This window comes from Fringilla coelebs (genome assembly GCF_963513975.1).
Source record: "Fringilla coelebs genome assembly, chromosome: 1".
Classification (NCBI taxonomy): domain Eukaryota; kingdom Metazoa; phylum Chordata; class Aves; order Passeriformes; family Fringillidae; genus Fringilla; species Fringilla coelebs.
In genome coordinates this window covers 131,619,943-131,635,016 of record NC_140028.1, presented here as the reverse complement: position 1 = coordinate 131,635,016, position 15,074 = coordinate 131,619,943, and the positions used below count along the sequence as shown (strand labels likewise).

The 15,074-nt window shown below is 39.7% G+C and overlaps 1 protein-coding gene across 1 annotated transcript in view; it reads left to right on the top strand.

Moving 5' to 3' along the window:
* The window catches only part of ADAM22 (ADAM metallopeptidase domain 22), a gene marked incomplete at its 5' end in the record, with an annotated part of 124,771 nt that extends 112,970 nt beyond the window's left edge, over positions 1 to 11,801 (top strand). The window contains 4 exons of the mRNA XM_084208368.1: positions 633 to 743; positions 2,824 to 2,910; positions 10,359 to 10,482; positions 11,721 to 11,801. Coding sequence (XP_084064494.1) covers positions 633 to 743; positions 2,824 to 2,910; positions 10,359 to 10,482; positions 11,721 to 11,741 — 343 coding nt within the window. The 3' untranslated portion in view covers positions 11,742 to 11,801. The remainder of the gene's footprint in view (positions 1 to 632; positions 744 to 2,823; positions 2,911 to 10,358; positions 10,483 to 11,720) is intronic.
* Between the last annotated feature and the right edge of the window lie 3,273 nt (positions 11,802 to 15,074).

Genomic DNA, 15,074 nt, shown 5'->3' with positions numbered 1-15,074 from the left:
CACATTATGCACAGGTTATTTTTTGTATACAGCCAAGAGTCAAATAGAATTGCGCCATTAATAATTTAAACACAATTTCTTAAGGACTGAGCAAGGTTTGAAGTCTGCAGCCCTCACGAGCAGCACTGACAGGGAGTTGCAAACACTTTGGGCAGCTCCTGAAAAATGTCCTGCTCACACCTTTGCGTGACCCTTGGACCTAGCACACATGAACAAGGCTTATGCTAAGCATAGAGCTCTGAGGAGACTGCTGAAGATATTTTGAGACATTTTTAATTGTTTTTGGATGTTTGATAACAAAATAATCATTCTTTACTGAAGGCAGAGGGTTCATTACATGTGGAAGGAATGCCAACAGGCAAAATGCTTTTTCAGAAATGTGGCTGATGAAATGGCCTGATAAATACTTCTCTATTAAAATCAATTAGATTTATCCAGGAATGATGAGAGTTTTCTGAATAAGTTGACAGTTTAATTGGGAGCTTGTGTTAAAACAGGTCCCAGGAACAGATAGCAATTCAGACCTTTGTTAATTTGCACTGCTTTTCCTATAAGCATTTGTCTTCCTCGTTGTTATAACTGATACGAACGTCTTTGGTTTAGACTTTCTATTATATATTGTCTTTTTGCAGCCGGGTAACCCATGCATCTGAGCCTGGGCTTTCTCTCGCCCACCAAATCCCTGCCCAAGGCATAAGCCCAGGGGGTTCCGACCACCCCCAAACAGGGAGTCGGGATCACAGGTCAGTCTCACCTGCCCCTGCATTCTGGGCTGCCAGTTTGTCCCGTGAAAAGTCCCTTCCCTAGTATCCGATAGTTTCACTGTGGCAAAACACCGTGACTGCTTGGAGGTGCTCCTGCTGATGCAGCGCTAGCTACCCTTCCTCCTCGCCAGCCTGAGGAGTACGAGTACTCTTGAGCCCAGGTCTTTTGCCTTGTTGCATGTTGCGCTACGAGCCCAATCGAGCTGTCGGTCTAGCTCTAGGCTTATGCGTAAGGACACCTCGTTTCAAAGCAGAATTTCTCACTCGAAGGAAATGTGGATTCTGGCCATTACTAATGGACATGTGGCCAGAAAGATCAGCCTGAGGGCTTTCCAGCGGTATCATGTAGCGGTCTGCAGTTAATTGAGTTTAACCTTTTTGAAACTGATGGATTGAGGTGGTGAATGATGGTCTGTAATACACCCAGACCCAGGAAACCCTGCAACATGGTTGTGCAACAATTGCATGCTTTGATAGCACCTTACACTGTTTTCTAATACAGGAAGCCAGATTGGGAGTGTTTCATGGTTACCAAAAGACCTTTTCAACTGAGAAAGCGCAAGTTTAAAGTATTGCAGCAAGTACAAGAAAATGTACAATTAAAGCTAAAGCAGAAGTTTATTAGTTCCTGGTGACGCTGGCATCAGCCTGTTGCTTCACTTGTGGTTCACCTGTTTTGCTGCGCTACCGCTTTTGATGTTTTCTTTCTCCAAGACCCCGAGCTGGAAAGCATAAAGCACTCCCGATTCCTGATAGATAAGCGAGCTGAGGAAGCTACTTAGAAGCACTTGTGGCTGAGGGCGAGTACTTTCCGAGAGCTGTGGCTGTGCTTGCGCGGGGCGGGGAGGAGATGTTCCAGAGCAAAAAAGGAGCAAAAGAAGTTGAAAAAGTGCTGCTGCTTTTGTTGTCATTGTTGTTTGAAATATGGAGGGGGTTGAATGACATGATTTGGCCCAACTTTTATTCATCTGAGCAATAACTTGCAAGGCCTGTTCCCATGTGTGAGGTCACTGGAGTCACTCCCATAAATAAGGATGGCAAGAACTGGACCAGAAGTATCAAAAATAACTTAAAAAGGAATTTTCTTTCCCATTTTCCTTGGTTAAAATTTGTTTCCTATTTCATTGTGCTAGTTTCTATTGTATAAATATGGTGATCACAAATAATCATTTGATTGTTGCCATTCATATGTAACAAGAAAAAACTTTAAATTGGTCCAGGCAGATTCCTATTTTCTGCATCTCCCTTTTTTGTTGACATGACAGAAGGGGAGGAATTTGCTTATCTTGTTATTGCAAAAAATTTGTTACAAAAAGTTTTCTTCTTCCTCGGTAATTTGTTGTCAGATAATTAAACATCATCTTTATTTAATCATTTTTCATGTAACTAATATGAGTACACAACTCAGACTTTTTTCCTAAAAAATGTGGTTTTGGTGTCAATATTGCTTCTGTAAAATGTGAGATAACTCTGCAGCCTACCTCCATTAAAGCCAAGCTAAATGAACATTGAAAAATCAGAGGGTTGTTTGCCTGTAACTGTAAAAATTGTCACTATAGCTGCAAAGAATTCAAACCTTTTAACACGATGAGGCTGAAATTCATTCCTGTAAAAAGGGTCAAGCCCAAGATTCTGTGGTCTTTTAGCCATTATCTTGCAATTTATCTAGATGGGTGCAAAAGTGTGTCTTTGGCAAGCAAACGTCATGACTGAAGCCAAAATGCCCCTTCATCCTTATTTTGAGGCCACGAGGGAGTTCAAACCATGAGCTTAATGCTGGCCCTCTGCATAGGAGTGAATTTTACCCTTAAGACATTAAATGAATGATGTATCCCAAAGAGTTTCCAGATTATTCAAACATATGAGTCTTGTTGTAGGTCAGATTTTCTCATGCAGTTGTACACATTGCCTAGTCCTCACCCAAATCCATACTGATTTATTTGCCATATTCACTTGCATTTTGGGGATGAAGACATCCTTGCTAAGCTTGTGCTGTGTGTTCTCAGATTTTCTATTCTTGTTCTTCTGCTTTCTCTGTTCCTTCCATTGCTTTCTGCAGGTATTTAAACCCATGGTTCAAAAGAGAATATAATGTAGCTAAGTGGGTAGAAGATGTGAATAAAAACACAGAAGGACCATACTTTAGGTATTTTGTAAATTAATTCTATAATTCTCATTTTTTAGAGCTGTTCCAGCATATACAAATATCTTGGGACTCCTACCTTGTATAAATCAATACAAGTTACTTAGGTGCAAAGGGCCCCTCTTCTTTTGCTGCATTTTGATGTCTGTTTTTGGCTTCATGTGCAATTTACAATTCTTTTTCTGAATGTTTTAATGAAGCCATTGAAAAGGGTGTGTGTAGTGCATGCGTTCCCACCATCATCTATAGCTTGTAGTAGCTTTCTCATCATTTTATGCCAAAGAGTGTTTTATGGGCATGAGACATATTTATCACTAATAAAATACTATTAACTTAAATAGAATGTTAATTTACTGAAGCAAGTGGTTTCATAACACATTGAGTCTACCTACTGTCTTATATAGTGCATACTAAACTTTAAATTTAAAAAACCTAAAAAGTAGTGTTATTTTACCCTCAGCCTGCAATGAAATATTTTATATATTGTAATTGGAAAACTAAATTTATGAGAATATGCTCTGTGCTCTAATTGGCAAACTGCTAATTAATCTGTTACAAGTGAGGTGGGGTTCAACCAAAAATATAGCTTGTTTTTGAAAGGGAAGAGTGTGCATTATCTGGTACATTCCAAGTTACAGAGAAAAAGCATGCATGAGGCTGGGCCCCTGTTGGACATGAATCAAGAGACTGAGAATGTTGCAGTATATTCACAAAAGACACAGTCCCACAGCTGAGACAGATCTCTGCATCAGCTGAAAGAATGACCCAGGATAGGACAAAATGGAAGACAATTTATGACAAATAACATAAAGCATGAACAAAATCCATAAAGCTGTAAGCTGACGTAAGAAATGAAGATAGTTACAGAAACACAAATCAAAAGAATAATAAGCAAAATCTTCAGCCCAAACCGTGAAGGATGGTAAGAACAAGTAAATAGAATCTTAGTAATTTTGCTACACAAGTAGACCTAATAATAGTGCAACAGGACAGAAACATGCTAAATGTTTACAGCGTGCATTTGGGAAAAAAATATGATGGGAGTTGTATCACAGGGTACTAATGAAACACTTTTCCAATAGTAACACTGGCAGACATTAAATGGCAGAGTAGGAATTTAGTCATTTTTAGAACTAAAAATGTCCTGAAGTCTTAAAACACCATAAAATGGTTACTTTTTAAAACCCTTTCTGTTTGTCTTCAACACCTCATAAATCACAGAGTAAGCTGCAGGAAAGGTTTCCAGTGAACAAACAGAAAAATTGAGTAAACTTTGGCCTGTCAGCCCTGATCTCAGTCCTGAAAAGGGAGAAGAGATCCCCAGTGCAAGAATCCAGGGCTTACAGGAGGCTGTTTTGATAGTGCCAGTCAGTATCAGACAAGTCTCTTGGTACCTGGGCATTCTGGCAGGGAGTCTGGTTGTTTCAGCACTGGGATACAGGGTCCAGGTCTGGAGTCTGCAGTTCAGCAAGTACCTTCTAGAACTGGGGAGATCTAAGCCCAGAAAAACCATAGGAAGGACTGGAGAGCCTCAGGCTGTGCAGTTGAAGGGAGCAGCTGAACACTTACCTGATCATGAAGTCCACATCCCTGTATATGGAGCAAAATCTCTGTGTGTGGGAGGTCCTTCAGATTTGCAACTAAGACTGATAATGACCAAAGGTCACTGGAAGCTGAAATTAGGCAAACTCACATAAGAATTGAGGTGTGCTTTATTACCAAAACCCTTTCTAAAAATAGTCTCTTGACCTTTATTGGTCAGACAAGGTCAAGAGCTGCCCACCCTAACATAACCCCATAGCTGTCTTTCAGGGGTTTTTTATCAGAAGCCCTGTGGTAGCCATAAACAAAGACATTGGTGGAATATGAAGATAGCACTATTTTAATGCAGGTTACTTTAAATGGTTTAGTTAAACAGGGTTAAAAATCTGTTTGCATACTCATAATTTGGTTTTCATTTTTTAGTATCAGTATATTTTTATTTAGTAACTAGATTAAATTAATTGTAGTGTGCCCTGCCCCTGAGGGTATTCAGCTGTTACACCAAATGAGTCACATTTTTAATTGTATTTGAGATAAACCAAGCATTTTTGGCATGTAGATGAGGATTAAGCTGACCCATGTGAGTTTTGAAGGCTATATATCAGCAGAGATGTAACATAAATCAAATTTTTTGCACCACAGAAGCTTACTAATTGCTGCCTGCCGCAGTTACCCTTAGAAATCAGAGAGCAACTAGAATAAATTTAGAAATCTGAATTGTCCTAATTAAATTAGGTAATCATGGGGGAAGTATTCTGCAGACATGTTATGGAAGGCAAAAGATCAGATCTCATGTGATGAGTTGCTGTGGGTTTACAAGAGGTTGAACTAACAGTTTCTCCACAAAAATCAGATGCAATTTTGCTTAATGATAGCATGGACAGAAAAAGGCTATTCCTAAGAATGGTGTGTCAGAACATCTTGTGGCTGGGTTTTGAGCCTGGGCCTGTGAAGAGATTCCCAAACAGAACAAAATAGATCTTACTTAATAAACTAGAACATCAGGCTGGACTCAGACTGTTCAGCTGGTACTGTATTTTATGAGTCAGAGTCCCAGGATAAGTCATTTACACCAGATATTTAGCTGAGTAATATTCATGTTGCTAATCATCTTTGATTTCTCTGTTCTTTTAAATGTGTCCTGAAAGTAATACTGCTGTTGTGCTTGTTTCCTTGTAGTTTTAGGAATAATATGTTGATGACTGCTGCTATTGTAGGAAGAGTTGAAATAGAAAAACGAAAAATGACAAAAAAGCTTTCTAGGAAAGTTTCAGATTTTCAGAAAATAGAGATATTAGTCATCACCAAGATTTTCTCCATCTACTTAAAATACCCGGTATAAATCATAAATTGTCTCTCTAACACCTGATTTCCTAGTAATTTTTTTCCCCTAGTCTACAAGTCTGATGGGTATTTCTATATAATTACTTTTTATAATGATAGTAATAATAGTAGCTGGTGTCTCTGGCATCTGAAAACTCCCTAGTGTGGGATTCCCATCTGTAAGAAAATAAGATCAGTGAAGAAAACTCTCATTTTCCCGCTTAACATCTAGTCTAGATTTTAATTTTGTATGCCAGGCTATAACCACATAACCTCAGCAATAAAATCAGGCAGGAAGCCTCTCCCTGAATTTTACAGGGAGAGGCTGTGAAGGGACATTATTTTATGAATGTGCTACTACTGCTTATTCTTGTTACTGACAATTACGATATCCGCTGCACAGGCTGACCTTCTGAAAAATGGTTAAGGATTACTCAGAATTCTCAATGAATCTAAAAGACTTGATGGAGCCATGATGGAATCAGAAAACAAACTGCCAGAAACCCCAAACATGGCATTTCTGTAGATAATTGTAAAGAAAAAAGACTAGAAGGCACCTTCTAAAGTGTTGAGCCACCTACATTTGATTTAATGCAAGTATTTATAATAAGTTATATTTTATGAGTTACTTAAACACAAAAGTGGTTTACAAACAAAGGTTTTTTTTAGATGGAGACCCAGAGCACATAACCGGAAGGAAAATGGCTGTCCTAAATCAGAAGGGCATCAAGAAGGGGGATGGAAGGAGGAGACTGTCAGGCTGTCATTTCCCTCCTATTTGTAATGCTCTTTTGTGTCCTTGACTTTTTCTCAGTTCCTCTTTAGTTAACCATCTCCATCACCTTCTTTTGTGAGCATCCAGCTGAGGCCAGAGCCATGACCAGCCCTTGGCAAGCTGCTCTTGCTGAGACAGCTCTATAAATAAAATAAAAAACTAACAAGCCTTTTCCCTATTACCAAAGCAAAATACTGTTATTGTTGGCAGGTAATGAAAAAATGCCTACTGATGTCAGTGGGATTAGGATTTTGTTTCAAGAGTTAGGGAGAAGGTTTCATTGAAGCATGTGAGTGCCTGCTTCTGAGGCACAGTTCACTGCTCCAAGTGACAGCTCCAGCCATAACCATTGTCTCTTCTGCAGCCCCTCCATGAGCCTCCTCTCCCCTCTGCTGCTGCTCTTTCTGAGGACAGGTGTGCACATCTGTGGCTTTAAAAAGGAACTTACTTTAAAATGTTTAGCCACACCAATGTTTTTAGAAGATCCCAACTTCCTAATATAGGATCTAGGCTGATGATGTCATACAAAGAGCTGAATCCACAGCAGCAAAGGTCAGATTAGGCTGATGGAGTTTATATTTGGGCTTGCAATGCTTTCACCAGGCTGAATCTTAATTGAATTTCATAACATTATTTCAGTCTGCAAAAGAGAATCACTCACAGTTCGTGAACAGTTCAGATCTGTCAGGGCCACCCACCTTGAGTTCAGCTAAAATGACACTCAAAATTGCAAGGTCTTTAGTTGGGTGACCAGGTGGCACATTTTGCACGGTCAACATTCGGTGTTTAGGGACAAGAGGGGAGCAGGTAGGCCCAAGACTGCAGGGACTGCTTCCAGATGTCTTCCTGCTGCCACAGTGTTTGCTGTGAATCACAGAATGGTCTCCACAAATTCTTAGTTTTAGCTTTCAGGACAGTAGCCAAAAAGTGGCTACTCTATCTTGCTTTCTGGACAAAATTTAGAATTTTTGAGGTGAGGTGCATGGCTTCATTTGGGGTTGGCAGTAAAACTCTAAATCTCTGTCATGTTGTGTACTGGTTTCTTGTGTAAGTTTCAGCTGGAAGCAACATTTGGCATGGAAGCTAATGGATTTGATTGCAGGAGAACTGAAACCCTAGTGAAAGCTAAGCGGATCCCACCCTTGACCAAAACTGCCAAGTTTTCCTACCTTTAACCCCAGCATTACCTGCAAGTGTCCCTGAATGCTGTCTCTCCATCCTGTAAATGAGAAAGAGCCAGACGTGACCTTTCTCATTTAAAGTCTATGTAAATCTGGGATACACAGCACATACACAACTGCAGGGCACAACCTGAAAGGTGATCCAAAGCACCTCAAACAATGTTGTTTATCACAGAAGATTCACTGTAACATCTGTGAGCACACGCTGAGTTGTGTATGCTCACAGTCTCAGTAGCTGGCACTAAAGATGACAAAAACCAGCACGTAACTCTCTAACAAAAATAAGTGGTGAGGCCCTGTGAGGGGAGGGCAAGGTCATTTCTCTAAGTGTGCAACTGCATTTTTGATGTCTTGTAGTGTTGCAGCAGGGCAGCAAAGCTCACATCAGTCAGATGTGCAAACTGCAGGTGAGCAGGCAGTGCGAAGGGGCTTTGAGAAGAAGGATATGTAGGCAGCTACAGCGGAGGCTTGGCAGCATCGTGTTTGAGTTATGGTGCAAAGCTTCCTGGCTGAAAGGCTCAGTTAGGGATCCTGGTCAGAGGACCTGCTTGTGCAGGGAAAATATTCAAGGTGCTCTGTCCTTTGGGGGATTTTTACTCCTTCCAGGATCGCCTGCTCAGATGGATGGAGAGGAAGATTGGCTGTGGCTTTTCCTCTCACTGTGGCCTTCTCTTAGAGTATCTAAAATGTGAAGAGCCTGTGGTGTGTTGGAAGTGTCGTGCCTGGTGTGGTGAAAGAGATGGGAGATGCCTTCATTCTGTGCCACCCCCTTATAAACAGCTTTTTGATAGGGCTTGCCAAGTCAGATTCCACTAGCCCAGTTCTTTGGTTCTGATCTCCAAGTGCATTGTTGCAAATTTTAAAATGAAAATTTAAAATTCTACTGCAACGATGGGGTAAAATTTGTGAATAATTTGATTTCTAATAATATGTAAAATCTGCTCTCCTTATTTTTCCCCCTCCCTCTTCTCCTTATAGTCTTCATTCTAGATCCACAAATAGTTTATTAGTGGTAGTCCAAGTGGGGGCAGAGATGAGAAGACTTGTATGGATAGTGAACAGCAGGGTGCTGTTGACAACCTTTACCTGGAAATTTTTTTTTTAAATTACCTGTTTTCTTGCATGCACAGTTTGGTGCCCAGATCCATGATGTGGGACATACAGAAATCTTGTTTTATACTGCAGTAGCTGTTTCAGGGTTTTTCTTCCTGAAAACATTTGGTGTATGTCCAGTTCATCTTAATGGGTGATCAATGTGCAGGTACTGAAGATGTGTGCTTCCATGTTTGGATAATTGTACCAATGCAAATCTCTTAAGTGCTGTGGAACTTAGAGGCTACCACATGAGGCATTAGAGGATCATGAGCCAGAGTGGAGAGTTCTCATCATATAATTTCCATTGACACCTTGTTGCTTGTGGCTACCATCAGTCATTGTTTGTATGGGAGGCAAGAGAATCTGCTATTGCAGGGAGCTACAGACACAACAAAATGATACAATAGTCCAAAATAAAAGAACAATTATTTAAAGGTAAATAAATTGCATTTATTATTATGGAAGATGGAAAGTTTCCATTTTCAGGGACACATTAACTCAGAAGATACTACATAGCAGCGCTCAGGGAGGGCTGAGGGATGTGCCTGCAGTATTAAGAGGCCTCCTGTAGTGAATGCCCTTGGTCTGCACAAGAGAACAAGGGGGTCAGGATAGCTCAGCTCAATTTTTCTGCTTTGAGGCCTTTTTTTCATTTTACTCTGCCCAGATTTAGAGCCTAATAAGAACCTCTCAAGTGGGAAAAGTGCAGAATCTCAAAACAGAAGCATAAGAGTTTTTCTTGGGTATAAAATTTCAGTCAATAATGTGCTGTTGCCTTATTGACATGAAAAGAATGCCTTTCATGTGATACAAACATTTACTTGCTCCTGCTTACTCTACTCACCTTGTACAGAAATGCTGATTGCCATTGACTAATCAGTCCATTTTTGTATATTCTCATCAGACTCTTTCTTTGGCTGGAACAATATGCACTGTATGATGCTTGCATGTATAACAATTTGTTATTAGCACTTTGTATATGCCTTTGTTACTTCACAACTAACAGTTTGGCCTCCAAATGCATGCATTTGTGTAAATTAATGTTACAAAAATAATAGATTTATTTGCTATGTTTGTATCAATTTAGGAGATGTATAAGATATGCATAAAGACACATAATTGCCATTTAGTCACTGGGAGAAGACATTTGTTCAGCTTGTATTTATACAATTACTGTTTCTATTTAGGCTTTATACTTTTAGTTCTGTATTTATTCAATTGCAGATTTGGTTTTTAATAATTTTATAATGATTAATTACAGTTCCATATAAAACAGTTTAAGAAATAATTTTTGTTATACAGTTCTAATAAGAAGTAGCAAATTTTTTTCTTCCAGTGTTCCTGAAATCTCTAAATACCTTTATTCATATAATGAAATTATAAGACTACTGATCAAACAATTTTATCCCCCTGATATTGAGCTAATAATAAGCTATATTCTTGGCTCTGAACCAAGCTTCAGAGTAATGGCAGTTGCTGTTGCAGTGCTAGAATGCAAAGACATCATATTTATTTTATGTGTTTTAACATCTCAGGACACTGTCTCCTGCAAAGTCTCCATCTTCATCCACTGGATCTATTGCCTCCAGCAGAAAATACCCTTACCCGATGCCACCACTTCCTGATGAAGAGAAAAAAGTCAACAGGCAAAGCGCCAGGGTATGTGTCCCTCTTCTCTCTGCATTTCACCTGTGACTTGATTTACTGATAGTTTTTCAAAAGGAAACTGGCAGAGTAACACCTTTGACCAACAAGGAGAGCTGCAATGGCATTTCCTTTGCACCCTGAAGTTCTGAAGCTGCTGAGCCTCTGGCAGCAATGAAGGCCTCGACAGTTGTGTTTACAGGCAGCTTTTCAGGTTGCTCTTAACAACCTTTTCACAACTTTTCTTATTTCAAGCAGAAAATGTGCCCTGGATAGCCTTTGGGCTGCAGAGTACAGGCAGCCCTGGAGTAAGTGGTGTGTTTGGCTCTTCTTTCTTACCCCTTCTCCCAGCAGCTGTCATTCAGGCTGTGGGGATAGCTGCTTTCCATCTTTATGGAAATGTACAAATTTCCAGTTATGCAGCATGTGGAGTGCTTGCAGGCCTGGAGGGACTTCACTGCTGTGTAACTTGAGCCCAGCCTGGCCCCTCTAGAGTGACCAGGAGCTTCTGGAATGTGTGGTGGATAGTGTGCCTCACACAGGGAGATTTCCAGCTGCTCCAAAAGGCTTTACTTCCTTTGTGTCAATTCAGACATAGCAGGTATTTGAATAAGCAAAAAAGTCTGAAATTTGCTTTAGGAGCTTTACTTGCAATACCCTTGGTTCATGTTGCTGATGAGATTCTCATCACTGTTCTCTGTCCTTTTTTTTTTTCAAGAAAAAAGGAATGGAGTGCTGCTGAGGGAACCTGCAAGCTGCTCCCCAAGTGCTGCTTGGGGCAGAAGATTGTGTGAGGTGCAGCACAGGGTCTTCCAAGGTAGCTTGGAGCCTGGGCTGTACTGATGTGTCTCAGCCCTGGAGCTGCTTTGGCAGCAGCTCAAACCCACAGCAGGAAGTCATGTTGCTCTGAGCAGAGCTAGGCAGATGAAAATGGGAAGTTATCTCTACACTAATATTAGTGTAACTCTAAGGTATAAGTTGTCTAGAGGAAGTTTGATGCTACACTGACATTTCTCTTTCAAAAGGAAAACTGAACTCCCAGCCACGGGCTGACTATGCTGACTGCAAGCTGTGCTGAAATGCTTAAGCCTGTCTGCTCACTTGGTGAACAGATACCCAGCAGAGGCTGGGAGGAGATTTGGTGACCCAAGTGATGATGCAGTTCCCCAAACAAGCTCCTTGCACTGTTTGGGAGACAGCCTGTTTTATCTTGGTGTTCAATGTGTGTTTGTGTTTATTTTCCCCCTCTCCAGCTATGGGAGACATCCATCTAGCTGCAGTGTTGTCCTGGGGTCACATCGAAACTGTTTACTTTGGATTTTATAGAAACTCAGCATCACTGAGTCACTGCACATTCATCTGCTCTTCAGACAATTCGAAAGATCAACAGAGATGCCCGTGATATCGCAGTGATAACCTCCTGTCATGTGGAAAGGAAAAAAACAGATTTTTTTTTTCTTTCTTTTTCGTTGACTTGTATTTTATGGATTTTATGAACAACCAAAATCATAACATTTGACAGAGAATAATTAGCCCAGATGTGACAAGGCTGTTCTGCATGGTGACCTAGAATCCCAGCTGCAGTCCATTTGCCGGTCCTCTGTAAGAGAGGTTTTTCTCTGGTTTACTGCAGTCCTGAGTCAGACCAGAGTGGAACTGGGAACGTGCCTCACGGAGAGCCCAGCTGATGTAAACTTGTACGCTGTATGCATGAACCTTGTGTTCTTTACTTTCCACATGTAAGGGAAAAACAACATACTGTAGTAGAGATTAGCATGCAGGAGTAAGAAATATAGGTTTTTTTTTTTTTTTGTGACAGGATTTCAAGCTTGAAAGGCAACTATTTGACACAAACGGCAAACAAACAAAGATTATATCTTTTTTTTTTACCTTACATGTTTATAATCTCAGTATACAGATTGTATATATGTAAACATTCAATAATGTCAAAAATAGCTGTTATACGTATGTGTATTTTGCCAAATGCCTAAAGAAACAGTCATGACTAACATCATCACACTTCAGATTTTCTAATATTATGAGCAGACATCCTTGGAAATACAGAAAGTACAGTACTGTAAAACTGTGTCTCTCAGAAACTGGTGTTTGACCAAAATCTATACAACTTTTTCAGCATCTTATACTGTCTTGACAATCTCAGTTGTACAGTAGACTGTGGAAACCAGTACAGCAGCACTTTGTCTTAAATCATCATAAAAGGAACCAGCCAAAATTCCTTGTTTAGTAAGATAACCACTGTATCCTCTCACAGGTGTAATCAAGAATGATTCAGCAGACAACAGTCTTTAAGTCATGTGCAGCCCAAACTTACTGGACATTTGGGAGTACTTCTAAGTGGTCAATTCAGGATGTGGTGATGTAAAGTCTGTCTGTGAGAGTTGCTGTGTATTTTTGATAGAGCATTTCAGACACTGTTTTAGATGGCAAGGCATAGGCTTATGAGAAGCATAACAATTTCACTGCACTAGATAATAACAGTGCTGGGCAAGTGGCCAGTTTCATTGCTGTCTTTCAATTTTTATTCGTTACTGGAATCGCATTTACCATGCGCTTGAATGCTATGCTTGCTGCCCCTGAAGCCCCCTTGACAATTTTTTGGGGCATTAAACTGAGCACAAATGAATTTAGCTTAAAAAGAATGCGGGGGGTGGGGGGGACGACAACTCTTGACCATGTTAATCTTGTCTGTAAGTTGATGGTTATATTTCTAACACCTGAGACTTCTGAAGGTTGTTGTAAAGCAAATGCCTTCTGGTTGGGAATTTTCAGTTAGTGAGAAACTGGACCATATTAAATCAGTCTATAATTCTCTGGTTTTTCAAAACTGACTGCTTGGTAGCTTCAGGTAGTACCATTGCAGAATAAAACACCTGACTCTTTGGTGCAGTTGAATACCCTACCCAACAGCTGTATGATTAATTAGATATTATTGTAATAGGAACATCTATGGTGTTTCTGAATCTTCTACCTCTTTCATGTATTTCCTTTAGTAAGTGAACCCAACACTTGCAGCCTTTTAATGTATTTTTTTAACTTTTACGTCTCTCAATAAAGTCAGATATATGTAAGATTAAATTAATAAATGTTTAAAGATGTCGGCAGCTGTAAAATATGTAAGATTTTTAGAAACTATATTTTATGATTAGGCTGTATGTTGGATTATGACAAAATATTGGCCTTGGCATTCAAATGATTTTCTCACAGTCAACAGGTTCTGGTAAGTATTTGAAAAAAGACAAATAGAAGTGAGCACAAGTGGGTGCAGACTGACCATCTGGAAAGAGACAGTCACTTGTAACTGCTTTAGGGAAAGATTCTGCATTTTTGTGAAAGGTAAATATATCAATCAGCACTGAAGATTATTTTTTGCAAAGATTTACTTTGAGTGTAGCTATCTGGATTAAAGATAGTTGATAGCATGTAGCTTATGAAATTAGGGTCTGAGCCATAACTTGAAATCAATGTCTTTTGTTGACTTCACTGGACTTTGAGCAGGACCCTCAAGAGGTTCACCCACATTAGGACATTATGATAACCCGATCATCGCTGTATTACTCTGTCACCTGGAAGCTGGTTTTCCCTCCCATATTCATATCTTGTCTTTAGTAACTGGACTGTTCATCATGTGCCTTTTATGGTATTTTTTTGGATAAAAACTGGCATGTAGTTTTGAATGATCCCATTAGATTTCTGTGCATATCATATGTTTATCAGTGTTTACTCTTCCCTTTCCATTTTGCCTTACCAAGAAGCAGCAAGATTTGGCAGACAGAACTGGAGATAACATGCAGGCTCTTTCTGCTATGTTCATAGCTTCTTGTTTTGCAAACAAATGGCCCTCCTGATTGTATTTTCAATGTAGTATGTACTTCCAGCTTCTTTTGGTTTGGTATAATTTATTTGTAGCATATGATACACTTATGTGTGTACCTTTAACAGTCACCCTCACATTTGGAGATATGTAGTGACTGGAAGTCTAGTTCTGAGCACTAAGCTAAAGTTAAATAAATGTTGACTTTCACTTTGGTCATCTAGCGTGAGAATATCACAGGACTTGTGTTCTTGCAAAATTCTTCTGCAGAGAACTTTGCATCAGGTTGGTAACTTGGGAGACCTGAACTGGCAGGGCTGTGTGAGCCTCCCAAGCCAGTGGAAGTTGGACAGAGAAGTTGTTTGCTTACAAAGCTGTCATTTCCTACTTTTAATATGTAGTATGTTGGAAAGCTGCCAGATTAATAACCTTGAAGATCGCAAATATTTTTATCCACTGTAGTTAGTTATGCTGGCAATAGCAATATAAACTGCTGCATAATACCTCATCCAGACTAAAATAGAGTACTTGTCACTAATATAGCTCAGTCATTTTGACTAATTGAGACTCATGCTTTTATTTTAATAAATGAACAAGTTACTGCCAACTATGCTGTAGATGCCCGTTGAAGTAAGGAAGCCATCAGTTCTCAACTAGAAGTAATTGTTTATATGAGCATAGGACCTGCAGGATGAGATATACTTAAATTACCTTTATGTATTTCAATGTGGGAGAAGTATCTTGTGTAATTTATAATAAAATTAATGTGACTAGC